Consider the following 12,877-nt stretch of genomic DNA (forward strand, 5'->3'; position numbering starts at 1 on the left):
TCCAATAATGGTGTGCTTTACTCTACTTCAGCTGATGCTTGGCCATGGAAACCCATTTCATGTAGCTTTTGATGAACAGTTCTTGTGCTGATGTTGCTTCCAGAGACAGTGTAGAACTCAGTAGTGAGTGTTGCAACCGTGGACAGACAATATTTACACACTTCAGCACTCAGAGATCCAGTTCTGTGAGCTTGTGTGGTCTTAATGCTTCATGGCTGAGCTGTTGTTGCTCCCAGAAGTTTCTACTTTACAATAACAGCACTTACAGTTGACTGACACAGCTCCAGCAGGGCAGATATTTGACGAACTGACTTGTTGGAAAGATGGCATCCTAACGACGTTGCTACGTTGAAAGTTGCTTAGTTCTTCAGTATGACCCATTTAACTACCAAAGGTTGTCTTTGGAGATTGCATGGCTGTATGCTTGATTTTATGCACCTGTTAACAATGGGGTAGCTGAAATAGCCTAACCAACTAATTAGCAGGGGTGTCCAGATACCTATGGCCATGTAGTATATTTACCACTCACAAACATAAGCATGCAAGTAAACACTATTACATGTCAACTCACCAAAGGTGAAGTACAAAAATGTACAGTGCTAATCATATCAATATCCACTTTTGATTATGCCATTGAAGAATATATGCTGCATTATCCAAAACTACTTATCAGTTTTTATGCTTAAAGTGAAGTTACCCATGTTAATGATAAAGGTATTTCATCTTTAGGCCTATCACCAAGTAAAAACCTGATGGTTATTTTCTCCTAACCTTACTCCACTCTATAATCAAAATAAATCAGTTATATTAATTATTGGGTTACTTCCAAAAATCAGACCTAAAAAAACAACTTGCAATTTAAAAATAAACAGAGCAGTGGTTATTAAATTTTTAGTTTGTGGACAACAGTGATATTTATATGCTATGCTACTACATCTCTCTATAATTATGAAATCTTTCTAAACTGTGTCTGAAAGAAGCCCACACATCACCAATAATAAACAATCCACATATTGAGGACTGCTGATTTAGAAAATCTAAATTATGTTAACATATCATTTGTGTGTACAGAAACAACTGATTGATTGATGTGATGAAACCTAGTCGGTAAAGAAGAAGAAAAAAAAAAAAAGACTGCATGAAGCAAAATAAAATTCAGTTTGTGGACTGAAAATATTTTCAATCAAAGATTTTAAACTGTTATGAACCTTAGAAATAAACATTGGTATATTAGCAATAAATTCATACAAGTAGCTTTTCTTTGTGCCCGGTAAATTATCAATAAATTTTCTGAAAATTAATCCTTCTCTATAAATAAACAAATATACAAACAATACTTTTATCCCATGTATGACATTTTATTAAGCCATTGTTTCAGCATAACTTTAGCAGAGCTATGTACGTTCATACATGACTACAACATGTTAGAGTATGATCCAGATAAACTACTGTAATGAAATTCTCAGAAAAAAATAGACCTTTTGATAAAATAACATACATCTGGTATAAAACTAATGCTTTTACTGATGTAGTGAAAGCACAATAAATTTTGCATACATGATTTTTAAATGAAACCCCCCTTTTTAAAAAAAATAAAAACCAAAACAATTTTTTTTTGTTTAACAAAGTTTTCTGTGCATAAGTCCAAAATCAACTGGTGAATATATCCACCACTTATAGCCTTTAGCCTAGCTACTTAAATATCAACAATACACTTGACTTTTTAATCTATGGACAACACCTACAAAATCCACAGATCTATTTGCTTTTGTAACCAGTCTTCTAATTTAAGTGGATACTTCCTCTTTATATGGCAATTGTTAGGCTTTTCTCATTCATTTACATTCTTTCAACTGACCTATTTTTCTGCAAAAAAGAAATAGAATTGAAGTTTAAAAGCAAAAAACTAATAGTATTGGGTAAAATTTGAAATACCAGATTTTGAATCTGCAACTTTATATAAACTACTCTGTGCCAAAGACAATACTCTAATTCCACTAAGAAAAAAGTATGAAGTAGGGTCTGTATTATTTCATAAAATGTATGACTTGTATATTTTTTAAAAAAATTATTATTTGCAGAAAACAATACATTTCATTACAAATTGTAAATGAAAGTTGAAAATGATTTGTTTTAGTGAAATTGTAACTAAATTTTAAAAAGATTGAGGTTTAAATTTCCCTAATTACAGCATATCTTACAAAAAAATTTACAGAATTAACATCTGGGTAAACACCAATGATAAAAGAATCTGTAATTAGGAGCTGTCTTAAATGCTACAAATTATGAATAGATTTGAATGTTTTGATCAGATGGGTTTATTTCTTGATTGTTTATAATGATGAAAGCTGCTATCATTTCAAAAACACAGAATCTCAAAGACCTTATAATTCACAATGGAATAACAGCTCTTTGTCCAAACTTAACTATACAAATCACCACAAGGCATTATTTCAAGCCCACATGTTCACAGATCCCTGGTTCTGGAAAATTAATTCTGTACATTGTTTGGAAGTCAAAGTCTTGGCTGGATTTCTACACACAAGTAAGCCTTGACCTTTCTTAAAACCTGAACCCTTCAGAAGGAATACTGTTAGATCCAAGCTGGTAACCCTGTTCTGATGATTCTGGTATCAAGTTTGGATCTTCATCAGCCTGGAAAAAAACAAGAAGAGATGTAAGCATGAAAGTTTTTTCCAAATAAAAGCATCTCCATGTAAACTGATCTACAAAACTACACAGAAAACCTTGACAGTGTAACTGTATCTACAGTTTGATATCTAGAAGTAAGAAATATACACTGAAATAATGATGACAGACTTAGGTAAACAAAATTAAACATATTAATTCATCCAAAGCCTTAACAATATAATAAGAATAACTAAAGACTATATCTCTACTAATTCAATGAAAAAAATGTCAAACCAGGTTTTCCTCAGAGTGAAACATGATGAGTTAATCATTCACATCCTTTGAAGCTGGGTCAATTAGCAATAACATTCCTCAAATACAATATGGTTATGAAGTAAATATACTCAATTTGTTTTTTAATAAGTCATACTGCATAAATAAACTGATGATAAAAAGTTTGCATTAAAGAAAAGTGCATCATCAACTGAAATACTTTAATTCTCTGATGCAAAAGAAGCTGTTTGGCAATTCTGCAGAAACCAAAACACCTTTTTTTTTTATTTTTTCTGGCAATGCCTTTGATAATAAAGTCTAGACTTGTGTCAAGTACAGGGCAGTTAATGATTTACAGCATCATCAGTATGATTGACAAATGCTGTGTTCAAGCCAGTACCTTGTTTCAGTAAAACTTCTTATAAGTCTAAAACTAACAATGAAATATATACCTTACATATATTAGGTTGAAAATAATGTTTATTTTTTATTCAAAAAATTATTAGTAGTTTTGAAGAAAAGAACTTGCAAATTTATGCCTTTTTTCCAATGCCAATGTGTTAATAAACCTTATTTCTTATTTCAGAATAAATGATAGATAATTGAGACACACATACGACAATGTATGTTATACGAATTTTAAAAAGAATCAAAGTATTCAGTGGCTACAAGAAACACATGTACAATCTATGGAGAAAATGTGTTGCACATTAGGAAGTGTCAATGATGATTCACAAAGTTCCAGTTGGTAGAATTTGATCTCTACAATTTCCCACATTCTAGATGACCAAAATTAGTCAATAAAGAGACCCTGCAAGCCACAAATCCAAGAGTTGATCATGTAAGGAATGGCTCAACAGCTCCACACAACAATCATTACTCACCTCCAGAAATTTGGAAAAGTTTTAAAACTTGGACAATGAGTTCCTCATGATTTGATGGATAATCAACACGCTTGGAAGGTGACTGATTATCTTCTGAGAACAAGACACGCTGATGAACCATTTCTGGAAAGAATTATCTGGCAATGAAAAGTGGGTTTGTTATGAGTATATTCAGTGTAACAGAGAATGGTTAAATCCCTGTCAGACATGTTCCAATACTAAAGAGTGGCTTACATCCAAAAGAGGTTTCGCTTTGTGCCTAGTGGGATCTGAGAGGTGGAATATCACAAAACTTTGGATCCAGATCAAACAGTCATGGCTAAAAGATGTTGTCAACAGTTGGAATACCTACACTAAGCACCGATAAGAAAAACAGCTGCATTAGTCAGTTAAAAAGGCATAAAGGCAGAAATTACATAATATAAACTTTAGGCTTTGAAATAGGAAGTTGTGCCTTATCCACCCCATTTGCCAGATTTTGCTCCATCTGACTATCATATTTTCAGATCCTTACAGTATTACTCAGATGGAAAAAAGGTATACAAGTAACAAGGAACTCAAAACTGACTTAAGATTGTTTTCTGAATCCAAACCAAAGGAATTTTATTCATGAAGAATCCATAACATACTGAAAAGATAGGATTATGTGATAAACAATAAATGCAAATATTATCCTGATTAAATTTGTAATTTAAGACTAATTTTTATTCAGTTTATTAAAGTATTAAAAACAAAAAAGGAAAATACTTTCTTTCCAATGTGATATTTTATTTTCTTAAGCAAATGACTTGTAAATAATCAATTACTGTATTAAATGTGACACTTGAAACTGAAATAGCACCATCACCAGTATGAATGACAAATGCTGTGTTCTAGCAAATATTTTGTTTTTGTACATTCTGAAAAACAAATGAACTTTAGGACAATTTGTAACAAACTGCAATATTCATAACTAGTAAGAGTCCTGGCAAGTATATTAAAAAAACTGTTCAGTATTCTTCACTAAAAAAGTGATTAGTACATTTTATTACTCCATCTTATTTTTTAAAAAAGTGCTGTCAAATAACAATAATGAAATATTCATAAACACTCAAGTTTTGGGTCTTGTTTGAAAACCGTTACAACTTTTGTATGTGATCTTATAAGTTAACTTCTCAGTCAGAATTTATTTTAAAGACTTCAATAAAAACTATACACAATTCAATTAAGCAAGATATTTTTTACTTGATGTGAAATAATTAAAGAAATTACTCACAATGAAACTGTCATACTGCATATACTACAATTACAATAGAATAAAACCTTAGTTTTTAAGTTAGAAATAAAACTAAAACACTTACACTTTCAGAAAAGTACTGTTCAATTATTTCATAAGCTAACTTGTAAATTTCTTCATTTTCATGATTCTGAAGCATTTCTATCTTCTCTAACCCTGAAAAAAAACAACAAATCAGCTCAATCAAAATAAAGTTTTTACAGTAATCACAATTTATTTGTCAACACATTAATTATATTAATTATTTAATAATAACAAGTACAAACTCCACTCACAGCACTGAAACTGAATTTCTAAATGAAACATTATGAGTTTGTATACAAACATTGTGAACTATTTATAGCTGCAAAATATATAGCAGCATTATATATTATGTACAACGATAAGACATCAAAAACTAAAGTGTATCAACTGAATTATTTGTAACACAACCGGTAACTAATTTGTCAATAGACTTGATATTTTAAAATTGATTTGTGTTCCATATAAGCACAACAAATACTTTGGAAAATACACACACACATGCTTAATATTCATTACAATAAAAAACTCACCTCCACACTCTTCTATTGTATTAGCTATGTACTCAAACTCCTTGTCTAAGACCTTGAGCATGTTGCTTAATGCATCTAGGACCACCTGTACAATTTGGGCATCTCGAACAGTCAGAAGATTGCACAAAGCAGGGAGGACATTTTCACTGACCAGGTAGCCAACTTGGCTTTTTGTACCACTTAGAGTAAGGTTACTGACTGCCCAGGCTGCTTCTTTCTGAGTTTGAAACTCTCCCTAAACAAAATACAAGTTGCTGGTAACTATAATTTTAATATTTACCCTAGAACATTTAAGGTTACTGATGACTGTATCATAACTTTACAGATTAATACATATATCCCAACCCTTTCTACATTCTCTAACATCTGATATTGGTACATATTTCCTAAAACACTAGAAATCTTAGTAATGAGGCCATATGTTATCAATATAAATTTGAAGATCACCGATTACCTCTCCCCACATGAGCTCTGTCATATTAACTTACCTTTTAATAATCACATATAACCATATAAAAGCACATACTCTAATTTTTAATACAGCAAGTTTATCTTTAGTAATCATTACAAAAAAAAATCTATAACTTTATAAGTGAATTTATGAAGTCAGTCACAAGTTTGAGTGCAAAGTGATTTTTATGTTGAGACAAAAACATACACTTTTTATCTTGCAGTTTATCAAAATTTATTTGCATAATTTCTAGAATTTCCTAAATTCTAGCAAAAGCTGCAACTCATATGGCAAATATGTAGCTCAAGTTACAATTCTCAAAGAAGTAACAACAGCTACTAGTAAACATTCACTGAAAAAAATTTCTTTTATTATCTAACAAGTTCATCAATTTTGGTTTAGTTACCTTTATAACAATAACTAAAACAAGAAACCTAGTACTAACATAGGCCTTTTTGTTTACTTGCTTTTGTCAGCCCAGCCAGTAAACCTGACCATAGTTCCTTGTAACAATATTACTAGTAACAAAAATAATATTTTTATCTGAAATATGCCCTGAACCCAAACTAATGACAGGTAGATAATAATCTTTAACTATTATAATTCAACCGCTTTAAATAATGCCTCTAAATATTGATTCTGAACTCAGCAACAGCAACTTTCAGTCTATAAGAGAAATACCTAAAACTCTCTACTGAACACAGAATAGAATTATACATCATTCAATAAATTAAAACTTTGTTTTTCTGATTGTTACCATATATGGCAGTGTGTGCAAGAGAGGATGAGAGTGGACATAGAGCAAGTGGATATGTCTAGTTTATATTTTGTGCGCGCGAGCACGCGCATGCGCACACTACAACAAATAATTTACATTAAACTCAACATTATACAAAAGTGCTGGAAAATTAGTAAATAGAAAAGTAAAAGTAAACAAATGTCATATTACACAGCAAGGTGGATACTGAGAATTCATTTAAACATTTTTTGAAATTAAGAAAATACAACAACTTGTATGAAACAAATTGTTGACTTACTAACTACATTTTGATACCAAGTTCATTTGTATACATTGATAAAAAGGTAATTAAATTCTGAATGTAATTTTGTCTAAGTTTAATTAATTATCAGTTAATACAGCTTAAGCCTACAACATATAAACTGAAGTTATCTACTATACATCCTAATCTCTCCAACACATACCTTCTATTCTGTTTCTTTCTATATTATGGTTCTTGATTACTAAACCTCAAAAGCATTTGTCACTGATTGCTACTAATTAATTACACCTTTTTCTTTTTACTGTTATTAAGTGCTAAAATTTCCCTACATACACAAACTAGTAGCTACACATTACAGTCTCAACAGAAACAAAATTCCAAGTATTCACTATCATAAAAAAGTTATAAAAATTTTAATTGATTATTTTTACAGAAATTCTGTCCATAATTACATGGTATCAAAAGTGTTGCCAGCTTCAAGTGCAAATTGATTTTTACATTAAACATACTTTCATCATGTAAAATTCTCCAATTTCACTTGCATGATCCTAAAACTTTTTAAATAATTTTTTTTTTCTTCTCATAAATATTTTATCTGTTATCTCATACAGTATAACTTTATGCAAGGTGGTTGATTTGATACATTTTCTACCACTGTAATAAAAATAGGAAATTATTATAAAATTCCTTTTTTTTTTTCTTTCTGGAATAATTGCAAAATAGTAACAGAAAACTGCAACTGCTTACAACAAATAGCTTCACCTAATGGCTCAGGCTATGCCTTCATAGAGATGTAATGATACTCTCATCATAATTTGTTACAAAAGTAAAAATAATGGAGAAATTGTTTGAAATTTGAAAAAATGATTTCTACAATTATATAGTTTCAAAAAAATTATTTATAAATTTTCACTTTTTCTTACAAATTGTGATAAAAATGTATTATTTCATGTACTTATTTGCACTCGCACTCTGAACAGTTGACTTACAAGGTGATTTTTATACAAAGTATAAAGATATGCAACATTTTCACCTTTCACTTGCATAATCTATAAAACCTCATAAATGAATATCAAAAGTTTTTAAAATAAATTTTTATATTTCATTTTCCATTTTCTCTACTATATCATGAACTATTATTATCAACATATGAAATGTTCAAATCTAACAAAAGGAAATATCTATTTCACACAAGTTCTCTAAAATAACCATACTTTTTCTCAAATGCATAATTTCATATCTTTTCACTCAGTTTATTTTAATTTTCCTTTCAAATTCTTCATCTTTTCTATTTAACATATTAACTGATACATCTGAGGCTTTACGCACAGATGTGCTGCCTAAACAAGACGGCACTTACACATACCATCTTGTTTGTAATGAAATAGACAAGTAGACAACAACAATAATGGCAGTTGCATCTACTTCACTGAGAAAACTACTCATCAATTTCAAATTAACTACTGGTGAAGTTCATTGTAATGTAAGCCATTTCTAATGAATATATACACTTGTATTAACTAACTAATTGTACAATGTACATCTCAAGGCAAAGTATGAAAGGCAGAAGTGACACATATCAAGAGTTGGAAAATGTATATATATATATATCTGTTTTTCAAGACAACATCAACTACAGACTTTAGATATTGTGTCAAACAGCCTCAAGCATGCATATATATATACGTACATTGCCAGCTTATATGTTGCTAAAGTTGAGATTTTCCATACTGTGTGGATTACGTGACACAAAAACTGCAGTTTAAGCATTTTACAAACATATTCTTTGGAACAAAGTAATTACAGCTTAGATAACATACAAATTCAAATTATAACATACATTATAATGTTAGTTTCATTAACATATACTGAGTAAAGTAATTTACTTAGTTTTAATGGAATGCAGTACCATATAGAAAAATAAATTTAAAAATGGTACTGGAGGTTATATGGTTGAAGATGGTAGGAGTATACATCTGTTTCTATTTAAATTTTACTGTCCTTTGATTTGTGTCTAACTAATAATACACCACACCAGTTGTAAATAATTTGACAAATGTGCAACTCACATTACCCTATCAAATTAAATAATGCATGGGCTACTTGTGAGCACATCTTGTGAAAACTTATCATTTGTTATTATTTGTATTTATTTACTTAATCTAACCTAACATGTTTCTAATTTTTACATTTTATTTACCTTAACATAATAAAGAGTATACATGAAAAACAAGAAATATTGTACTTATCTGGATCATCACCATATTTGCTGTTAACTCTTGATGAAACTTAATCCTACAGTTTTTATACTGATGGTACCACCACATTACATTTTTTTATTTACATAAATAATGCCCCTAAAAATTCAGAACATATAAAATGTACACAATGTCCTATAAGTATCATAACATTTCTGACTTTCTAACTATGAAGTATGAGCTGTTAAAAATTCAGCTAATCTCCTCAATGTGTTTCCCATTGGAATAATGTTTGAACTGGAAACAAAACAGACAATTTTCTTTACAGAAAACAGGATAATGTAATACATAATTTGATATATTAAAACACTGGTGTTTCTATTAGTTATAAATAATATAGTATTGAATACCACAGACAACTATATGTGAAAGATAAAGGATGTTACAGGTAGGCATGACAAGAGAAGACTGGTTTTCTAGTTTATGGTTCTGTAGCTAAACAAGTTTTAAAGCTATAAAAATTGTACTTTGCTTGAGTAATAATTAACTATATTATAATAAGTATCTGAAGTTATATACCATATGACAGGGAGAGGTGGTAAATACATTAGAGAGAGAAGACCTACAGAGCAAATGCCACAAATTTTCATACAAAGGGAGATTGGGGATTTCTTTAGTATTAACATATGATTTATTAGCTATATTTTGATGCTAAGTGTAATTGTATACAATTATAATAAAGTAGCTAGATTACATTTTGTATGTAACTGTAAAAGGTTGCAACATGAACATTTTAAAAAGTTAAAGCTCTTCCAAGAAACATTTCTTAATGGCTACAAATCCTAAACTCTCCTAAGAAATATTTTCTTTTAATTTTCTATATATTAAATGTTTGCCTGGAAAAATCAGTTATTAATTATTCCACCCTTCACTACAAAACATTACATGAATAGCAACTTTTGCTAGATCTATGACTTTCCACATCTGCAAATTAATTCCAGTATTAAGCATTATGCAGATGACTCTCGATCAACTTTCAGCTAGTAAAAAAAGTTCAGAACCACATGCAAAAATTGCAGCTGATATCTTACCCGATTGAGATGATCTATTATCATTGGAATTAGACCAGCATCTATAACTGCCTGCACCTGTTGATGGTTTCCTGCTGTCACATTAGAGAGAAACCACACAGCTTCCTGAAGAAAATATCTCCCTTGTTATCAGATTTGATTATTAATAAATCAGTCATTGAGTTCTGTTAAAATATGCCTAGACAATAACCTGGACTGATTACTTACAGTAAATAAATACCAGCAGCATGAAAAAAAAAAAAGTTTATTCAGAAAATGTTAAACATTTCATTATGTTTAAAATGTTACTGATTTAGTTTAATTTACAAAAAAGCTTTAAACTATTATGTAATAAATACTGAAATCACAAGCTACGAAAGATAAATAGGTAAAAAATATTAGAATTTTTCCACAGCATGACTAGTTTTGGCCACTTGAGAAGGGAACCTAAAATACTAAAACACATGGAAATTACAAACAAGCAATAATAAATAGAAATGTAGAACATCATACATCTTCAGAAAAAAATCATGTTACTTTACAAAAGCTATGATATTGTATTTCTATTAAAGATATCTTGATATAGAAGAACAACAATGAAAATATGGAAAATCAAGCAACTATTTGGAACAATATATAATATACAGAGACTATAAAAACTTAGATTTACAGGTTTAATAAAATACATCTATTAAAAAAAAAGCATATAAATGAACATGTCAGTTTGGTAGTTGTGGAATCACAATTCTACCAATTAATTCAATATCACTGGGTAACAAGGAAAACTAAGCATTTTTTAAACAATAAAAACAAAGTTCCAAATGAAAATTTTAGGAACTTTACAGGTTTAGCTATTACTTTACAAGACACTCTGAATAATAAAATTTATTACATTTGGCTGCACAAACTACTGAATTATATTACACAAACCTAAAAAACATTTTATTATATATACATAAATGTCACATCCATGAAAAAAACCCAACAAAAACATGAGTAAACAAACAAACCTTTACTTGTGTAAAATTATGTCTGAGCTTAGGTATTAAAAACAATAATAATACTTTTCATCTTAAGACTAATTTTCATTCAATTGCATGCCAAAACTTGATAAACTTACAAAGTTTATTCCCAATAAAACTGAAAATTTTCTGTGATTTTATTCCTAAAAATGTTCTTATAATTACTAATATACAAATAAAAATAACTGTATAAAAATATGTCCAACTAAATGTTATTGCTGACCAGACAGTTCCAACTTCTACAAACTACATTAGAATCATGCATCAAGAGTAAGCAAAAATGTGTAGAAATAATAGATCTAACTGTTAGATGAAGCATAAATAAACTTACATATATATAGTTGTATACAGATATTGCAAGATATTTGGTGTAAGGGTGTCAAGTCTGTATTACAGTTAAATGCATCAGTAAACTTCACAGATTTAAATCACAGTTTTAATAAACTTTCAATATCTTAGTTTCTACTACAAAAGAAATTTGGGGCTTCTTTAATAGGCCTTAATGGTTTATATCAAGATAACATTAAGTTCAGAACTTTCTGGTATGAAACTACTAGAGAGTATTATCATTCTCAAAAACCTGATATCTTAGGAACAATAATAGTGTTTTTAAATAGTGAGTGAGCCTGGTTTGAGAATGCTGTTAACTGACACAATACTAAAACTATCCAACTTTCACAACACTTACAAATATTTAAAACAAAAATGTTATCAACATGTTTGAATTATGCAGTTATGTTTTTCTTTATAGCATATAAAAATGTTAGTCAAAATAAAAACTAATGAGAAGTTCAATCTGGTACTGTTTATCTTGGTATGTTATGTTATCCAAAATCATACTAACAAATTGAAACTATTCACTATGATTAAAAAGTATTCCATGTCAAAACTGACTGTAAAATCTGTTTTTTTTTACTCATGCATAAAGAAAAATCAATCATCCTGTGTTTAATATATTTTGTAAAAAACTGTCAGTAACTATTAAAATAATATCAGAAGAATGCAGGAACATCTGGCCTAAAATACAATTTAGTTCATGTACATGGTAATTAAAATTGTATTGTGTACCCTTGGACTAATTCTTGTATCACTTGTAATAGATATGTTGTAGTTTGAGTCTGTGTATGCATCGAGGACCAAGTTATATTACACATGTCAAATTACACAGTAAAGCTTCAAGATGTGCTTATGCTATTATGTTAATTTTTCTTGGCACTCATCAATAAAAATACAAGAAATACTGTGCTTTTGTTTTTCATACTTATAAAAAGGAAACAAATGTACTGTAGCACTACTTTTTGTAATGGTTTTTATACACTCTAATTTTCTATAAAAATTAAAATAATCTATTTAGAAGACAAATAATCACACACTAATAATATAATATCCCTAAAACTACTATAATTTAAGCTTTCAAACTAAATTATAAATGAGTTAGAAATTTCAATAGCTGTTCAAACCATTCCGAGTGAACTAGCATCTTCTCATTTGATTGGTTGTAAACAATCTAACAGATA

At 29.4% G+C, this 12,877-nt stretch overlaps 1 protein-coding gene across 1 annotated transcript in view; it reads right to left on the reverse strand.

Annotated features, from left to right (window-relative positions):
- Nucleotides 1-1,337: 1,337 nt before the first annotated feature.
- LOC143232470 (importin subunit alpha-3-like) overlaps nt 1,338-12,877 on the reverse strand; it is a 49,508-nt gene continuing 37,968 nt past the window's right edge. The window contains exons 10-13 of the mRNA XM_076467973.1: nt 10,360-10,464; nt 5,619-5,853; nt 5,129-5,220; nt 1,338-2,655 (exon numbers count right to left, since the gene is read on the reverse strand). Coding sequence (XP_076324088.1) covers nt 2,563-2,655; nt 5,129-5,220; nt 5,619-5,853; nt 10,360-10,464 — 525 coding nt within the window. The 3' untranslated portion in view covers nt 1,338-2,562. The remainder of the gene's footprint in view (nt 2,656-5,128; nt 5,221-5,618; nt 5,854-10,359; nt 10,465-12,877) is intronic.

The sequence above is a fragment of the Tachypleus tridentatus genome, chromosome 11 (assembly GCF_004210375.1).
Source record: "Tachypleus tridentatus isolate NWPU-2018 chromosome 11, ASM421037v1, whole genome shotgun sequence".
In the NCBI taxonomy this organism is placed as follows: Eukaryota; Metazoa; Arthropoda; class Merostomata; order Xiphosura; family Limulidae; genus Tachypleus; species Tachypleus tridentatus.